This window comes from Endocarpon pusillum, assembly GCF_000464535.1.
Source record: "Endocarpon pusillum Z07020 unplaced genomic scaffold C741571, whole genome shotgun sequence".
In the NCBI taxonomy this organism is placed as follows: Eukaryota; Fungi; Ascomycota; class Eurotiomycetes; order Verrucariales; family Verrucariaceae; genus Endocarpon; species Endocarpon pusillum.
The window spans coordinates 103,377-121,985 of record NW_006913607.1 but is presented as its reverse complement, the minus strand read 5'-3'; the positions used below and the strand labels follow the sequence as shown (position 1 = coordinate 121,985).

At 50.7% G+C, this 18,609-nt stretch overlaps 4 protein-coding genes across 4 annotated transcripts; 1 reads left to right on the top strand and 3 right to left on the bottom strand.

Annotated features, from left to right (window-relative positions):
- Positions 1 to 1,541: 1,541 nt before the first annotated feature.
- Positions 1,542 to 9,422, bottom strand: EPUS_04852 (uncharacterized protein; the record flags this gene model as incomplete). The annotated part of the gene is made up of 3 exons (XM_007789409.1): positions 1,542 to 2,109; positions 2,179 to 7,692; positions 8,329 to 9,422. The coding sequence occupies 3 exons, from the start codon at positions 9,420 to 9,422 to the stop codon at positions 1,542 to 1,544; spliced, it is 7,176 nt and encodes a 2,391-aa protein (XP_007787599.1).
- A 350-nt stretch (positions 9,423 to 9,772) lies between these two features.
- On the bottom strand, positions 9,773 to 14,089 carry EPUS_04851 (uncharacterized protein; the record flags this gene model as incomplete). The annotated part of the gene is made up of 1 exon (XM_007789408.1): positions 9,773 to 14,089. One exon carries the CDS (start codon positions 14,087 to 14,089, stop codon positions 9,773 to 9,775), a length of 4,317 nt encoding a protein of 1,438 aa, XP_007787598.1.
- Positions 14,090 to 14,492: 403 nt separating this feature from the next.
- EPUS_04850 (uncharacterized protein) lies at positions 14,493 to 15,161 on the top strand (the record flags this gene model as incomplete). Its single annotated transcript, XM_007789407.1, has 1 exon — positions 14,493 to 15,161. One exon carries the CDS (start codon positions 14,493 to 14,495, stop codon positions 15,159 to 15,161), a length of 669 nt encoding a protein of 222 aa, XP_007787597.1.
- Positions 15,162 to 15,240: 79 nt separating this feature from the next.
- On the bottom strand, positions 15,241 to 17,436 carry EPUS_04849 (uncharacterized protein; the record flags this gene model as incomplete). The annotated part of the gene is made up of 1 exon (XM_007789406.1): positions 15,241 to 17,436. One exon carries the CDS (start codon positions 17,434 to 17,436, stop codon positions 15,241 to 15,243), a length of 2,196 nt encoding a protein of 731 aa, XP_007787596.1.
- Between the last annotated feature and the right edge of the window lie 1,173 nt (positions 17,437 to 18,609).

Genomic DNA, 18,609 nt, shown 5'->3' with positions numbered 1-18,609 from the left:
TGAAGGAAAAAAAGATCGATGATCCTCACGTCCAAAAATATCGTGGTTGGGAAACAACATCTGAGATAACCAGTCTTCCAAATCTTCAGAGTCAAACGCTAACATGCTCGTAAATGAGATGACCATGTGGAAATAGGTCTACACTAGCTGAGAGAGTAAACGTGCGTTCCATTGAGCTGGGTCCAAGGACATGGGGCGAAGGTTGGACGCCATTATGATCTCGAGACATACGGACTAGTGGAGGCGTCCATCGGTGATACTAGGTTAAGATCGTGATAGGTGAGTTGTACTGGCTGCCTACCACACCATCTGAAAGCTAGGGTACTGTGATCTGTAGGCTGCAAAATTGGTCACTTCATACTGCCAGGGTGTGTCTGAAGAATGTCTTTCGGGCAGCGAAGGGTGAAGCTCGCTGCCAAAAGAAGCAAAAAGGGCGCATCAGAGTTTGGTGCCATATCCGGAGCTATGTCGGAGCGGTCTCAGGTCGTCTTCCCTGGTCCATGGCTATGGGACAGAAGGCGCAAATTAGGAAGCAGTAGCGTGTGTCTGCCGGGGTTCGATTTGTGGCACTTGTGCAGGACAGGCGCCCACGATCTGAGCGACCATTATACAAGTCGCCAATGAAAGGTGCGCACGAGTCTCAGCAAACAGTTGTCGGTGATTCTAGATTTTCCGTTGTTGCTTCAATCGCCCGGTCTGGACGCTGCCAGGACTGGAAAATTTCGGCCCGAAGGCGTGAAGGGACAAGATCGATATTGGGGTAACATTCCGAGAGTTTGGGCGAGACTTTCTCGTACTGTCGAAAGATGGCGTCTGGCAGGCATCAACTGACCATCAGATGTACGTAGTACTACGTAGTACTACGTAGTACTTATTAGCCATGGAATCCCACAGACACGCCTGCTCTACTGCGTAGTACTTGCCACCTTCCGTGCTTGATGGATGGACAGCCTGGTACTGCCGTGGTAGCATCTCGATCTGACCACCCCCAGTTTTCGGAGCGGGCAGACCTAGTACCGCCACTGGTCTCGCTCCTGATCGGGTTGCAATCCTTCATGCAGTAAAGACAAATAACTAGTTAGACGCGGCAGATGTGACAGCTTACTATTGTAGTTTAGCAAATTGCGTCATCCTTGACCGTTCTTACCATGGTACGTAGTAGTAAGTTGGTAGGCTGGCCGGCGTTGTTCTGACATCTGCAACAAGCTGACCAATCAGCCAGGAGTAGAGCATTGAACAGCCAATCAGTGACCATGTTCACTTGACATCCTTTCAATTGCACCAGTGCGCTTGTTTCCGGCAGTTGAAGGGAGGTCTGCCCTCCGATACCAGCACCGCTCTACGTAGTATATCATGCCTGCAGGCAGACCTTGACGCGTTGATTGCCACGCTGAATGCCCAACAAACGAGACGCCATGAATCTGCAGCCCTATGAAGACGGCGTCCCCCTGGCACATAACAGAGACAACTATAGCGCCAAGCCCCAGTATTTGTAACCATTGTGATAGGAATGCACTGATGCAGGGTCTGGGGAGTCAGCATCAACTGCCGCCAGGTGAAGGCCTGTTCTCCCTTTGCTTTGTCAGAGATGCATGTGCCTCGTGTAGCACATTACGAACTGGGCCAGACCGCTCGTTGTCAAGCCACGCCGTCACCGCCATCGAGGCTTTCTCGTTCTCCTGCACATCCGGGAAGGGGCAGGATGCATAAGCCAGGAGCGCTTGAGCACGTGCCATTCGGACAGCCTCGGTATTACTATTTTCCGGCAGATATGGCGGAAGGCGCCGCTGGCCGTCAGGGGGAGAAACCGGGAGCAAAAGCGTCGCTAAGTCTTTGATAATCTTCACCCCTCTGGCATCCGCAGAGATGGTCATTGCTCGACTTACCACCATATTATTCTCTTGACGTAGAGATGACTCCGTGAACTTGGCGAAAAATGTTTTTATTCCCTCATATGTTGCCATGTAGCTCAATCTGGAGCCTATTGGCAGTGATTGTTCCAGAATGGTGATCAACATTCTCCAAGTGTCACTCTGGGCTCCCTCACCCTTCGGGACTGGTACTGCTTTGAAGCAACATGCTATCACGGCGGACAATATCTTATCAAGACTGTGAGGTTTGCCACTAGTTAGTATATGCAATCAAAACCATCACAATGAGACTCTAGCACGAACATACCTTGCATCGCTCTTCGCTTCGGAGTCTAGCGAAGCTTCACCCGCATCTATCTCCATTCTGTCTTTTGAAGATTCTAACGATTCTCTCACAATGTCTTCCATTGCTGTTAGCACTTTTTCGGCCAATTCTAGGCTCCCGCGAATATGTGCAATCTCTCCTAGTGCAGTGATGCCGTGTGATCGATATGCAGGGTTGGTGCGTTTTGCCTCGCGTAAAGCAACTTTCTCAACCTGGTCACCCTTGCTTTCCCATAGGGTCTGAGCTTTCTTGAAAAATATCGGAAATGCGTCCACTACAGCTTCTTTGCCATCCCACGTCTTTCCGCCCAGGGCCTTCTCCAGGAGAGGCCATATAGCCGCTGCCTGCTGCGAGGTATAATTTCCATCAACTGCAGAATCGAGAGCGACAATCAAATTAGCTATTGCAGATGATATAGTGTGCTTGATGCCCCATTTGGGCGAGTCGATGTGTTGGGCAAGATCAATAATATCCATGAGATACAAGGAGACTGCTCTAGGGCCTCCGACATTTTCTTCCCAAGCCTTCCGGAATGGCTCTCTAGCCTGCACGTCGATGTCGTGGCGACCAATAAATGCAAATGGGAGGAATGCTGAAGCAAATGTCATGAACCTGTCGTTCGAGACTTTGGATACTGCATGCACGATCTCTCCTGCGACATGACGATGTCCGGTCTCATCGGAGGCAAAGTACAGATTCTTGGCGAAGCGAGATGTCTCTTCCACTTCCTTATCTGTCGCAATCCTCAACACGTACGCTAAGGCCAGGCAGTACGAGTTGGTAATTGTCTCGTTGCGATCGAAGAGATGTTTGCGTAGTTGCTGTGCAAATCGATCTGCATATGGACGAAACTTCATATTATGTTGTACTGTTAAGGTGACCAAGACGCTGCTGAGGCCGACTTTGGATGGCAAACCGATCACAGTCTTGAAGGAAGCCTCGAGTCTTCTCATGGCTTCTGGCATGCCCTGCTCGTCGAGGCTCTCGAGGCACCGCTCAATAGCCTGGATGGCAGGCGACGAGCTCACTCCTGATACCCGCAAGCTGTCCAGTTTCTCTGTGGTAAGGCCATACTTTTCCACGTTCATGTGAACATAGTTGATAGCCTCTGGCTCGAGAGAAGTCAACGATTTTATCAGACTCTCCAGTATAATAGGTGCGTATGGTTGCAATGCCTTTGGAGGGCTCTTCTTAATCACCTTCAGAAGAGTTTTGATTGCATATTCTTGAACTTCTTTTGCGGCTCCAGACTCAAGTTGCTGCAGTAAGAATGGCATTGCATTGTCCAGCATTTTCTGCGCTCGCTTCGTTGCTCCCTCGCCAACCTCGAGATTGCGTATCAGAAGGTTGGTCAGGGTCCTGCACAAATTCATTGCTGCGACTCGCACTGTTTCCTTGATATCATCCAACACCATGAAAGCCTTTGTCCATATCTCGCTGAGATACTGTTCATATTTGTCAACGTCTCTCCCTTGAATGATATCTGCAATAGCTGCGCAACTTGCTTGTCTCACTCTCCACTCTTTTCCTGTGACAACGCTCTTCAGGAGGTCCTCTATAATCAGACCAAAATTCTGCTCAATCACCGCATTGGAATCCTTGACCAGCGCATTCCAAATATCGTTCATGGACTTCTGCACATTCGGATTCGGATCGAAACGATAACGATAAAGCTTGGGGTAAAAGCTTTTGTTCTCAGCCAAGTATGCAGAATCTGCAAGGACGTTTCCCAACCCGAAGCGGCCAAAGGCAGATCGGCTCGTCCAGATTGCGTTGTTGGATGCCAAGTTCATGAATCGGTATACTAGGCTGGGATCGCCCATTTCGCCAGCAAGGCTCACAATGTCCTTATAGGTGGTTACTGATCCGTCTCCTGTTGGTAGGGCGCCCGCGTCGAAAAGTTCAGTTTCCGAGGTCACGGTTCCTCCTAACTTTGCATTGCTTCCTGTAAACGAAGCAACCAGGTCACGAACCAGATCGTCCTTTAGATTCTTCTCTCCCATCTCGTACACTAGGCCAAGCCCTCGAGAGCCTGTTTCTTGAACGATCTCGTCTTTAGAAGAAAGCAAACTTGCGAAGGCAGCTTGACATTGGCGGAGGCGAGACTTCACACATTTTTCATCGCCCACGTATTGAATCAGACATAGCAGCCAGATGGCAGATGCTTTCTTCAGTGAGGGCTTGGTATTTTTGCAGTCATCAATGATTTTATCCAGCATCTGCTCGAGCATAACTTCGTCCACGCTTTGTGCTGGTCGTGCAACATCGAGGTCGAATTCTGCAATTGTCGCTTTTGAATGCCAACCTGCTGCAGCGACGGATAAGGCTTCTCCAACCGCGAATTGTAATTCGGGGCGTTTGATTTCGTGGAGCGTGTACAGATTTTTCAGTGCCTGCTGAGTCGTCCCGCTCAATTTCTGGTCACCACTGATCCCTCGAACGAATCGACCCAGCGCAACCACAGCACTTTCTTGTTCCTTCTTAGAATCTTTCAAAAGCTGTTCCATGACGCTCTCTGGCTGTAGATCTAGCTTGGTGAGAGTAGTCCTGCCGAAACACAACATCAACTGGCCAAGAGATATGTGAGCTGCATTTCGGAGAGCAACATCTCTTGCTTCCACTATCAGCTCAAGGACAAGCTTCACAAATTCTGAAATATTATCTTCTTCGGCTGGCAGCGTGCGGCGCATAGCTTGTCTGCTAAGAATAAAAGTCACACACAGCAGATGGCCCCTGATACGATTAACATCCTGACCAACAGCATCTCTCCAACCATGAATCTTGGTCAGAGCGCCTCGAATGAACTGGTCACGGTCCAGCTTTGTATAATCAGCATGCGACATGAATATCCCAAGAAGTCTTGCAGCTGGAAGCTGTATGGCAAGATTGTTCGAAACACTTGTTGGCTTGATAATCGTCACGCGGTCGAGCATACCTCTAATAACATGATCGGGGACCAAGGAACCCATTTCAGTAGCAAATTCGGGACATCGCCCTAGATCTAGTGACATGCCAGTTAGAGCAGCATCGAGCAGAGTCGTCAAAGGAGACAAAACGACCTTTCTCAGATGATTCCGAACTGTCGATCTGACATTGTCATCCGTTGCCACAAGTGCGTCCAGCTTCTTCTCCCAGTCCGACTCAGCCGAAACCGGCAGACCTGCCGACAGGAGAGTCTCTCGAAGAAGGACGTTGCGGCAGAACGCGACAGCATGTGGGAGCGCGAATCGATACTCTTGTCGTGGCTCTCGGAGCATGTTCTCGCCATTCGCACCGCCAAAGAAGTATTCCACAAGTTCCTCGAATCTTGGGAAAATCAATTCGTTTGCCGTTGTTTGCAGGCCATTCAACGTAGACCACCAGTACGGGTCAAGGCCTTTCGTGCCCTCTTCAACTAGCTCCTGTCTTTGGCCAACTGAGCCGGCACCTATCGCCAGCAGATCCATCCACCGCGCTTGGCAATCCGAGAATGGAAGACAACGATTGGCAAACCGGACAGCGGCAAATTTGGTGCTCCTCACTGTTTTGTATCCATCCTCGCTATTGACGTCTCCTACCTCGGTATTGATTTGGTTGGTCAATAGAGTCCGCAGCTCGCTTGTCATGCTCTCGTCCATTGATGCCGCTAGTCTGTTGAGCACACGGCCCAGCGCAGATTCGATCGAGACTTGGATGTCCGGACTAGATGCGTCGCATCGTAAACTGGTGAACAAAAACCTCACGAGCTGCATCTTGGCGACTTCTTGTCCAATGCCAGGAGGATCCAAGTCTGGAGCAACATCCATCCTCGCAGCCCAGATCCCAATACTCTCATATGCTTTGCCTCTCATTTCCAGTTCAGGTCGTGACAACGGCTTTCCGGTAACCTCATCCGGATTGGGCCATCCCTGATGCATGATATAGTCTCTGAATCCCTCGAGCGCCTGTGGAGCAATAGCCAGAACGTCCGCCTCAGAAGCAACCCTCGAAGCCCAATTCAAGAAATTGAACAGTGCAGTCCTTAGCTTCGTCGCTTCCAGACCGAAATCAGTGACCTTGTCGACAAACTGCTGATCAATCATCTTCACAATCGCCCTGGTATTCATCGTGGCCCGCTTGCTCTTAGCTAATAACCCCAGAATCCGGATCCGCAGTTTCGGTTTTGCTGGGAGCGACCACTGAGTCTCCTTGACTTCCACTTGCCGTTGCTGCTCGTCAGCATCAGCAACAATTTCCATCTTCTCCCCATACACACCACCATCCGTGTTAACAGCCCCGCCACCCATCCCAAAATACGACTCAAAAAGCTCCTCCACCGCCCTCTCCGACTTTAGATCGAAATCACACTGCTTGAACATCGTGTCCGCAACCCGAAACAGTCCCAGATTCGTATCATCCGCGCCCATGATCACGGCAGGTAAGAAGCGTTCTTCGTCGGTAAAGACGGCCGTGAACAGAAACTTTGCGACGGCGATCTTTGTCTGGGTGATCAAGGCTTCAAACTCTGCGGCGGACTTGGTCGATTCTCGCTTTGTGGCCGCCCAGGCCGCGAAGATGGAGCGTTCTGCGGCGGTGAGGCCGGGTAGGGCGGGGAGGATCTCGGTCTCCGCATCGGTGTTCGAGTCTTGATTAGTGGGTTTCTTGGGGGCGGCAAAGGCCTGGGCGTCCGCGAGGAGGAATTTCGACAGCCATTTGGCTAGAAAACTGGTTTCGCGCGGGGATAGATTGAGGGTGGTTTTCAGTTCGAGGTCTTCTTTTGAGCCGCGTTCGGGGAAGGAAGCAGCCCATATCGGTAGGAGTCTGAGGAGGAAATAGAAGCCTTGGATGTAGAGGCGGGTATCGAGCGTCATGAGCTCTTCTCGTATCCTGACCTGTACGTCGCCGTCGTAGGCCTCTCCGCTGCCCGTAGTCGTCATAGTCTCGCCAGCGCGATCGGAGGTAGACGAGGACAAGGACCGAGAAAGAGGCAGAGGCAGAGGCATAGGCAGAGCGAGCAGCCTCCCCACCAACTCCCTCTCCTCCCTCACCCCCTCCTCCCCTCCACCACCCTGCGCCCGCCACCTCGCCAACCCGACGCCAATAAACACCAAGCCAAACCTCCTCACCTCGTCCCTCAGATCCTGGCCCTCCCCTCCTCCTCCCGCTGACGACGACGACGCGAACTCCCTAAACTGCCCCAACAGCCTCGGCAGCGGCAGCTGCACCGGCAGCTGCACGCTGGTGCCGGGCTCGCCGCGCAGCACCCTCGCGACGCCCAGACACGCCTCGCGCGTCTTCTGGCGCACGCTCGCGTGCCCAGAGGCCAGCTTCAGCAGCAACGGCGCCAGGTAGGCCGTCAGGAGCGGTTGGAGCTGGGCCGGCGTCTGGGCGAGGGCGAGGCGCAGCGACAGTTTCGAGATCAGCGAGAGCTCGCGCTCTTCTGTGGTATAGGTGGCGGGGAGGCGGAGGAAGAAGAGGACATGGTGGGGTTGGGTTTGGTTTGGTTTGATGCTGATATCGTGGTTAGGAGGTGGTGAGCTGAGTTAGTAACTAGGTCCTTGAAGGGCTTTTGGTTTCCGGGGGTTCTGTGGTTTTGAGGTATTCTTTTTGGTTTTTGGTTTTTTAATTTTGGGGGGCAAATTCTATTCGATAGAGATGGTGGTCATGTTTCAATGTGTCATTGTGTGGTGCGTGGAAGGGAGTGGCGATGGGTAGGATATCAATGACTTCTTTGCAAGTGTTGAAGTACTAGAATTTAACTACCAGGAAGATTATAACATTGCGGTACAAAAGACCCCGTTATCTCTATGTTCAACGTAGTGTGAATTTCCCATAAGGGAGGCAAATTCATAAGATCATCATATTCCTAGATATACACTGTGAACATTGCAGGCATAAAACATGCTTACGCATCACCAACTTGAAGTTGCTAGAGAATCTTCCGTCTTGGCACCCCAAACTCCGCCGAGCTTTTGCTTTTGCTTTTTTTGCCTCTTTTGCCTCTTTCGGCCTCTTTTCGCCTCCTTCCAATGTATTCCACATACTCAGTACCAACAGTAGAACCGCAATGACACCTCGCCGAGATGCATTGCTTTAAACTAGTACCATCCTCAAAGCCATCACAACTCATCGGTCGTCATTGGAGACTGCATCGGCGGCCACCATTTTCCATACTGCGGAACACATAACCCTAATCGCCAGAAATAGTCCCGGTGAGCAAAAAACAGCTCCCAGAGCCTGTAGCGGGTTGGGATGTGCCATGCGTATCGTTCTTGTAAGCTGGTATTGGCATGGATGACCGAGTCATTCGGCCCAGCGATACACCGAGGATCTGCGTCGCTGTCGCAGTGCTGCAAATCTGCCACAGTAGGCGGCAGGTCGGACTTGGATATGAAGACCTCTCCTGCATGCGCTGTGTAACCCCATTCTTCGAGCGGTAAGAGCGGCACTGGATCATTTGCGTGTGTGACTCGACGATACCTATGCCTTGCCGAGTCCTGATTTGACAAGCTGAAGTGTTTGTCAATGTACGAACTCAGGGCTTGATTGCCAATACGTGGTTCACCGAAGGTGGTGACCACAGGCTCCCAACCCCTTGCTTGGAACTCTAGTGAGGCCAGGGCGGCGACCGCACCACCAAGAGAATGTCCAACCAAGGTGAGCTGATAGTCGGGGTATTCGTCCAATGCTTTCTCGATATGTGGAATAATGATGCACCGGGTATTCTTCCAGGATGTCATGAAACCCAGATGGACCGTGCAATTTTCGCATTTATCCTCCAGCGGAGGCTCATCGCTCCCTCTTTCCTGGACTGTAAATGATCTCTTATCCTGAATTGCTGAAGCACAAATCCCATCTCCTGCCCCCCCGTCAGCTGGAAACGGCACAAATTCTGCCGGTATCGTCGACAGATCGGCTATAGTGTTTGCAATAGAGTATGTGCCCCGAAATGCAACGATGATACGTTTCGGGTGAGGAGGGTGGGAGAGCGCGATGTAGCCGCAGGAATCAGCCAAGAGAAGGCCAGTATGCCAGGTAGAGACCAGCTCGAAACCCCTGAAGTCATCACAACGACTGAGGCATTGGAACGGCTTGTGAATGCCGGTCAGACCTACGCAATAGGCGATGTCGACGATGCGGGCAAGCTCTTCGAGAGAGTTGAAGAGTGCTTGAGACACACTGCGCGACTCGGAGACAAGACTCGTAGGGAGGGCGCCGACAAGGATCGGTGTGGCAAGAGACAGTAAAGCAAGAAGTAGGATATTCATGTGGCTGACTCACTGCGAAATTCAATGCACAACCAATTGCGCATCATTGACATGTGGAACTCAAGCTGTACAAGAAGTTATCCATCGCAGAAGAAAGAACAAGAGCCCCGTTTTGCAGGCCAGCCGCGGAAATGAAATGGGCTTGGCATTTCGTCAGCGGACAACTTGGAGCAGGCTTCAAGTGAAAGTGATCATGTAGAGTCTCATTGTCTCATTCTCCGTCCCATGTCTCTTTCGAAGCGTAGCTACCTTGGTCTCATCAGCTACGATAACAAATACTACATTATGTGCCCGCGCTGAGTCGACATATTCTTCTTGCCTTGTGGTCCAGTCATGGTCCTGAGCCTTCTCTAAGCTCTAAGCCGCTCCTCCGCTGCCTCTGCTCTCAAAAACCGGCCAGCCTCACTATCTGCCTCGCCCAATGCGGCGGAAAGTCCTTGACCTTTTCGCTCAGCCTTTCCAAATAGGGATTGCCATAGATCGTCAGGGCCAACGACCTCTCCGCCACTTTTGCCAGAAGTGAGCAGTCTAGTGAGATCGACTGATTGTAATTCCAGTGAGTTTGCAGCATCAATAGCACCCTCAGTGACTCCGGCCTCTGTGGGTGTGGTGGTCCCTGACCGTGAAGCCGTAGCGGAGTTGCGTACTCTACGTTTGAGATGTGCCAGTCGCCGAGTCACAGATATCTCGTAAATTGATTCCTCAACGGTATCTGCAACAAGGTACATCCACACTGTCGTCTCTCGCTGCTGACCAATACGGTGGACACGTGCAATGGCTTGCAGCTCAAGAGCAGTGTTGATCAGAGGCTCGCATAAGAAGACGTGGTTTGCATTCACGAGGTTGAGACCAGCCGAATGAGCTTTGGCATGCAGTAGGAAGCACTCGACGTTTGCATTCTTCTTGAAGTTCTCGATCCCGTTCTTACCATCAACACGTGAAAAGGTGATTTGATTTTTCGTCATAGCCGCCCCTAGGACATCAAGGAATTCCCGATACTGAGAGAAGAAGATGGCTTTGCATCCCGGGTCGTGGTCGCGCAGCCAGAGAACATGCCTGCACATTGTGTCGACTTTGGTCCCAAAGTAGGCACCTTGCCGTAGATCAATATTCTTGATTTGATTCAGTGTTGAAGCACTAATGTCCGAATAAATCGTGTTTGCTGCAGGGCGCTGCTCTGACGTTGACGACTCGGTGCTCATTGATCTTGTGGGCGACACGGTGTCAGGTTCTGCCTCTTTCTGGACGACCAGGTCCTGCGGCTTGTATGTGATATCATGGAAATCGGTCGACTTGAGCTGCTTCTTGCAGGTCGGACACGATCGATGATGGTTCCACCAGAGCAGGATGCACTCACGGCAATAAACATGGCCACACACAGTCAAAGTACCCTGCTCGAAAGTGGATTGACATATAACACAGAGACGCTGCACACCTGAAGCACTCTGCTCAGCCTTGAGATGAGCCAGATAGCGATGCTTGGCCAACAGCGTAGATATCTTGGCCTCTTTGCGCTGCTCATTCTCAATGCAGCGCGCAAATTCTACAAAATTGACGGGATCTCCGGGCTCATGGTCAACGGGTTCATATGCCGCGACAGTATCGGAAATCTTCTGCAGACCGCGATAGTACTCAAGTCGATTGTTCATAGTGTCTCGAAATAGATCGATCTCTCTCTCAAGCCCCCCTGTCACAACCTTTTGCTGTGCGCTTGACATGGCTTGGGCAGCTTTCAGGACATCAGAAACAATGGAAAGCTCCGCCCTGGCTCGATCTCTGCCACTCGCCACTTGGCACTCCAACGCTGTCATCAACTGTCGTATTTCAGAGATGATACCACGCAACGATCCAAGCTCGCTGGGAATGCGGAATTTCTCTCGTAAAGCAAGGACTTCGAGGAACAGCTGCGGCGCCGGTCCCTCACCTTTCTTGGCTAGCTGGTGCGCCGCCTTCATATCACGAATGATCAGGAAATTGGACTGTCCGGTCAAGGCGTCATTGCGGTCTGCGAACATTGCGCGAAGCGCTTCCATATAAACATACATCTCGTCTTGGTGCTTGGTGGAAGCCTCGTATTCTTCGCCAGAGAGCTCAATAATACCATCTTCAGTATCAATCAAAGGCTGCTGTAGGAATTTTGCCATCTGATCACGCCATTCCGTATACTGCTGAGCTTGATCGTTCATGGCTTCACAGAAATAATGTAGCTTCTCGAAAATCTTTCTGCTCTCGATACCGCCATCTTCGACTTCAATGTGCATGTGGGGTATTTTAGCCAACGAGGAGGCTTTCGTCTTCTGGCTGACAACATCCATCAGGCGGCCGACCTTTTTAAGAATATCAGAAAGCAATTCAGCACGAATCTGTTTCGCTTCTCCAAATGCCGCTTCTTCTCGTCGTTCCCAGTACTTGGAGATATCCCCATCAGGCTTTACATCATCTTTGGTCTTCATCTGGAAATACCCATTGCCGAGGAAGAAGATCGACATATGTTGCACCTCTAGCGCAGCACGAAGGCGTTGTTTATATGCTCCGAGACGTGAGTCAGAATCTTCTTCGGCTTCACCCTCATCAGCGGACGGGTTGGAAGAGTTGTCCCTTATTTGGCTCGACTTGCTTTCCCTCGCCACTAAATCTCGGCACTCTGTCACAATGTTTTTGACCTCCTCATAAACAGCCGTCCACAGTTTGATTGCGCCTTCGGTGTCCTTTGTATGCTCGAGCATCTGACCCCGATGGAGTTGTGATAAAAAACAAAGCCGCTGTTCAGCACGTATAGCAGCTTCATTCTGATCTATCATGATGTCCAAAACTTGCATCACCGATCTGAGTGGTCCACCAGTTCTGCCAAGAGCACGCCTGTTTCGACCTCCAACCTCCGGGTGAAGACATGTCTGACGGAGGCGGTTCAACCAAGACCTCATTTTTTCAATGGTTTGAGGAGCACTCGGATCCCACTCAGCATTCAGAGGTCCACCAAATCTGTCTAGCCCAACGTCTTCACACATCTCCTGGAATAATTGATTGTAGTGTTGTTCTTCGATTGCGGTGAAGGGAACAGTGATTGTATGCCGTGTCTGTGGCGGGAGTCGAAGTTCTCCCCGAACGAGATTCTTACTGTGACGGATAGCATGGTTGCCTAGCAAGTGCTTGAATAACGACCTATAGTAATCGAGGAGTCTATTCCAGATGGGCAAAGATTGACAGAACGGTTCGAAGCGAAGAAAGAGGAATAGCCCGTACAAGTCCTTGTGACCAGTTCGCAGAGGAGTACCAGAAACTGCCCAGGCATTCACTCGTGGAATCAAGCGAGCAACTTGGGCCGCTTGGCTCACTCCAGACTCAATCATTTGAGCTTCGTCTAAACAAACACGCCACCATGATATTTGTGTTAGAGGACTCTTAGGTGGCTCATCCCTCTTTCGATCGCGCAGTTGTCGATCTGGCTTCTCCTTGGCGTAATGGATTTCCCGCCCTAAAACGTTGTACGTGGTGAGCACAACATCGTTGTTTGCCAGTTCTTCAAGCGTCTCATCATTGGCTCTTCGCTTTGAAGTCCTTGTACCATTATAATTAAACACTTTAAGATCTGGTGCATGTTCTTCAAGTTCTTCTTTCCATTGTTCCAAAATAGAGGGCGGAGTTATTATCAGAGTCGCCCTTGACTTCTTCAATCCCTGGCCGGTTTGATCATTGGGTACACCTTCACCATTGTCGCCATAGTAAGAGTGATTCCTCCTATGGGAGCACATCAACGCAATAAGCTCCACGGTTTTACCGAGTCCCATCTCTTCAGCCAGCACACCGCCCGAAATGTCAGGATATGCCGCTTGCAAGTCCGACAAGTTAGTGGAAACGCAGCCAAGTAATTGACTGACATAAACTTCTCGTCCAGTCGCATCGCATGTCTTGAAAAAGGACGGTGGAAGAGGCATCATTTCCTGCTGCAAAGACTGTATGCGACCGTCAGGATTTAGTTGTACGCCTTCGCGATTCAGTAACCAGCGTACTGCTCGCCGTTGAAATGGATACAGACGACAGGACATCAGGTCGTTGACAATGTCTGTGGACGATTCGATGGTATCTGCAGGAACATGCACATTCTCATAGAAGTCTCTCGGGTTCCATTTCTCTGGGACTTCTGTTGGCCGTGTGATTGCACTGTCAGAACGTAGGTATCTGTGGAGTATAGCAAGCTGTTGAGACGACACCTTGCTGCGAGTAATTGCTGCGTCTTGCCATAATATTCTCACTTTAAGGCGGAAAGCCTTGAGTCTTGAATCTGAGTCGAAGTAAGGGGTAAGGGTGATATCAGAGCACACAAGCGGCACTCGATCTTCCTTGCGCTTGTGGATAGACTCGAGTCCATGGCAGTATCTGAGTACCTCCCCTACCGAATCCCCACAAGAGGTAGCTTCCGAGAATGGGATATTTGGCAGAGCCTTCCGGACCACAGGAGTGAAATGGCCGCGAATGGTTCCATCACCGAGCTGGACATCCTTCAGCACGACCGGGGTGGCCTTCAGGCCCAAGTCCTTCTTGATCTCAAGCGACTGAGCGTGGTTGGCGTCGATATTCTTGCTAAATTGGACTATCGTGACATATTGATGCCTTGACTCGTCTTTGAGTTTCCGTCGCTTTGCCGGGGGCTCAGTAGTATCATTCATGGCGCAGGCTGGCGAGACCGACTAAATAGCGACAAGATATTCTGCACCGCCAGAGCATTCATCAAGACTTACAGGCGGGCCGACGCTTCATGTCTTGCAGGGCAACAGGATAACACCGGGGACTGTAGCGAAGAGTATTTACAAGAAGGTGGATGAAGATCGGAGTGTCTGGAAAGTAATAGATGGCGAAGACGAAGCGAGGAACGCGCCCGCAGGCAACTGTTATCGATAACGCGTCCAAGCCACCGCTATGCTACGCCCAGACTAGATTCAAACCTTAAGCTCTAGGTGCCTAAATATATTTGTGCGCCTCACTATCAAGGTCTGGGTAAGCAATTATAGAAATATCAAATACTTCTTCAGCTGGAAGACCTCAAGGAGATTAATGATCCTCAAATAGGATATGGCTGAGGACAGCGAGACTCTCGCTTGTATACTCGTGCTCATCTCCGGCAATGGCTCCAACCTGCAAGCTCTGATCGACGCTTGCAATACGCCCAGATTACCCTCCAGTAAGATCATCCGAGTTATTTCCAATCGCAAAGATGCCTATGGTCTTATTCGAGCCCACAATGCTTCAATACCAACCACGTATCATAATCTGGTCAAGTACAAGAAGCAACAGGCTGCTAATGAAGCCGGCATTCTACGTGCTCGAGTAGCGTACGACCAAGATCTTGCACAAATGATCATCGAGGAGAAACCGGATCTGGTGGTCTGTGCAGGCTGGATGCATATTCTCTCCTCTGCCTTTGTGGATGCATTGGAGGAGGCGCACATCGCCATCATCAACCTACATCCTGCGCTGCCGAGACAGTTCAATGGGGCTGGTGCGATCCATCGTGCTTACGAGGCATTTCAGAAAGGCGAGATAGATCATACTGGAGTAATGATACATCACGTCGTCAGCGAGGTTGACATGGGAGAGCCCATCGTTACGAAGGAGGTCCCCATGATAAAGGGAGAGTCTGAGGAGGAATTGGAGAGTAGGATACACGAGGTGGAATGGGGCTTGATCGTGGAGGGAACTGCAAGGGCGCTACGGCAGATAAAAGCTCGGAGGACGTCTTGAGAAGATAGAATGCGGACACCAACCATACGTGCGCCTGGAAGGCCAACACTCATTAACTGCAGCATGAGGTTTGGCAGCATTATGGTAGATACCTTACAGGTCTCCCTGGACCCCTGCCTACCATGGCTCTGAGGGACCGATATGGTGGACCGGCCTCTGACAAGATTGGCACTACCCCGAAATCACCTGGTGCGACCGAAAATGGCCCACCATGGCCATTTACGGGAGCTATAGATCCATTCACAGCCTCTACGTGGACAACGGAAAATCCCTTCCGCGAGCTTTCAAACAAATCCTGTGTCGTGTCTCCAAATGAGTAGCTCTTGTTTGGGTGACTGGAATAATATGCTGTTCCAAATTGCGAGGTGTCTAGCTTGCTCTCGCCGGACGTGAGTGTGAATAGCGAGTTATCGAGCCTGCCTGTTGATTCGATCGTCAGTCCACGAGATATCGATGCATCGATAGATATTCCGGAATCGTTCTCAAGTACGCGTATGGTGGTATTGACAGACAAAGGGTAGGAAGTTGAGACACTGAAGCTCAGACGAGGGTCTCCGAAATTGATGGCGGCAAAATGGCCTTTGGTGGATTGCGTGGTGGATTGCGTAAGACCTTGAGATGTTAAGATGTTGCCGTTCTGGAACTCGAGAGTTTGCACCCAGGACCCAGCCTCGGAAGTTACTACTACACTTCGGGAGGTCGTTACCGCGTATGAAAGTGTCTCGTTAGTGCCATTGGCTGACTGCTCTATGTCCGACTTCACACTGATCGCCGGTTCTGGCGTGAATATCGATGGTAGATCGTGGCCAGCCGCCTGTGTCGTGTTACTTTGCTCATCGCCCAAAAAGATCAGTATCTTTCCAGTCACGACCCAATAATCACCAACCTCACGCGACAAGCTCACTTTCTCACCATCGCTCTCCAATCCTACCACCCTAATATCAAATCGATGCTCCTCTCCATCACTTAACCATGGCAGCCATGGTGTAATATCAATCTCCGGTTCCCTGAGATCAAAAGCATCAATCCCAACAACTGGTCTCCAAAACCCGGGTGCAAGCCCTCCAGTAAAAATGATCGGAAATGGCCAAACCACACCAGCCAAATACCCATCGATCAACAGCTGGACCTCCCGAAACGGCGAAAACCCATAAAGTTCGCCTGTGCTATTCAGGAACGTCTCTGTATCTTCAGATAAAACGTTCGAGAACCAAAACTCCTCCGTCGCTTGCCCACAGGCAGATACCGAAACAATCGCCCTCCTCACCCCTCCCACTGGCAAGCTCTGCCTCGCCATCGCCTCATCAGCAGGGAGACTAAAAGCGCTCGGCCTGCCCAACTCCGACTGCTGAGCCGAAATCGGCAGAATCAGATCCGCCGCCTGGACCGGCTCCTCCACCTCCCAAAACTTCGCCGTCAAAGTGGCGTTGAAAGTCCCGGTATAGACATCATTCACCAGATTTCCCAGATCAAAGATTATTTTCTGCGGTTCCCGCCACAGCGATAGGTAAGCCGTCATCTCCTTCCTGTACGTCCATTCAATCCCATTAGTGGTCGGCTCAGCGGTCGAGGTGCGAAAGACTTCGACGTCGCCCAGGAACATGAGGGCTAGACGGTCGAACTGGCGGCCTCGAGATGTTATCGTCAAGTTCACTTGGACGGTGTTGAACGAACATTTGGTGGAATCAGGGGGTCGGTAAGAGCCAACGAAAGGCTTACCGTAGCTGAAAGCGAAAGTGTGATTCATGAGAAGGACTTCGCAGTCTCTTGCCAACGAAGGCGGGTCAGCGGGCGGGCGGTACACTTGAAAGACTTCTGTCAGGTTGGTTGATGAGGCATGTGGCCGTACACGAAAGATCCCGTTCCCGTTCCCAAAAAGAGACGGGATGCCCGGCCAGGCTAGTAGCACGAGGTAGCAATATCCCAACACCGCGACGCAGAGTACCGTAGCGGCTTTCTCCGAGCACAGAAGTGATCGTAACCCGCATCGCGATCTAGTCCGTAGCCAGGGAATTGTCGTCGCAATGCGGTTACCGGTCCATAATTTCAATGCATTCCGATCTCGCTCCCAGTCTCCATCTCCAATCCCATCCTCATCCCTACTGGAGTCCAACAGCGCCTTCCCATCATCGGAGTACCCAGCAAAGTGCGTCGTCTCATGGCCCCAAACAACAAGCACGCGCAGCCGCGCAGCGACATGGCGTGCGAAAAGAGAGCCACAGACGAAGAAGAGGAGGACCGAGAAATAGTACAGAATGCATGACGCATACGCCATGCCTACACATGTAATTTCATGCGTAGCGCTTGATCACTGCCGCCTACCCTCAAGGGAGTTGGTTGCTGGCTGCATGGAGATAAGTAGCATTGTCACGTGGTTGTTCGGAGTCTTATTTAGCTTCGGTCGGCTCCTTTCCGAACCGTCTCCCGCTCCGTACGGAGTAACAGTACATCAGATTGTAAAAGGTTGCCAAAGAATGAGAGCAAAAGGATCAAAGTATTGTATCTGGCTGGTTGATTGTACTGTGATAGCCACCCAAATCTACGGGAATGTCTTCGGGCAGGTACATTCGCACAGGTACATTCGGCACAGGTACATTCGGCGTTTGGAATTCCTTGGGGTCTTGGCGTGACTCCACAGTAGTAATTTGTATGTAGAGTTCCTGCCCTAAGCCCACACGTTGCCAATTTGCTGCTATTCATAATTTGAGCCTCTCGTCGCTTCCTAAATAGGTATCCAGATAGATATCCTTGGTGTTGTGCTTTGTTACTGCTTGTTGCCATGGCCACTGCTCTTTGGACTGCCCATCCTCACTGCCCTGCGCACCTCCGCGGCGAAGTCGAAGCTCGTGTGAGGGCTTTCCCCCCTGCGTTTCTGAATGAACCCTTGAATGGAGAGGTCTTTGATAACGTAGAGCTCTGTAGAGAGCGTCTCTAGGGCTTCGCTTTTGCTCAGGGTTTTGCTATAACGTAGCAAAGCGGGAGTATGAAGCAGGCTCGTCCTCGTTTCTATTTTCATTGTATCCATCATAGCAATTCGACGAGGAATTATAGGAAGTTAGAGGAGCATGTTGAGAGGGATGAGGAGGACAATATTACTAGTCGACGTAAGCAAGAAGTAATAACTATTAATGCAAGGAATTATCTATACCTTATATATCTCGCCTTCAAGCAAATAGGCAAGCGTGGATCTCGAGAATTTAGCCTTGTATTAGGCGTCAAAAATAACTCTTATAGCCATTCTATAGCAGTGAACCCTTTAGTATACACAGAGCACAAAAAGGCCTTCCCTAGGTATCAAATAGCCCTAGATTTGGGTAAGTCTCTGCAGTCAGCTTATATCTCGTATTCTGTAGCATGTTAAGTGCTTGAACAAGCTGGTTTCTTTCTTGATTGTAAGAGTTACTATAATCTTTGTCATCACGCTCTCTCTGCTAAAAAAGATGAGTTT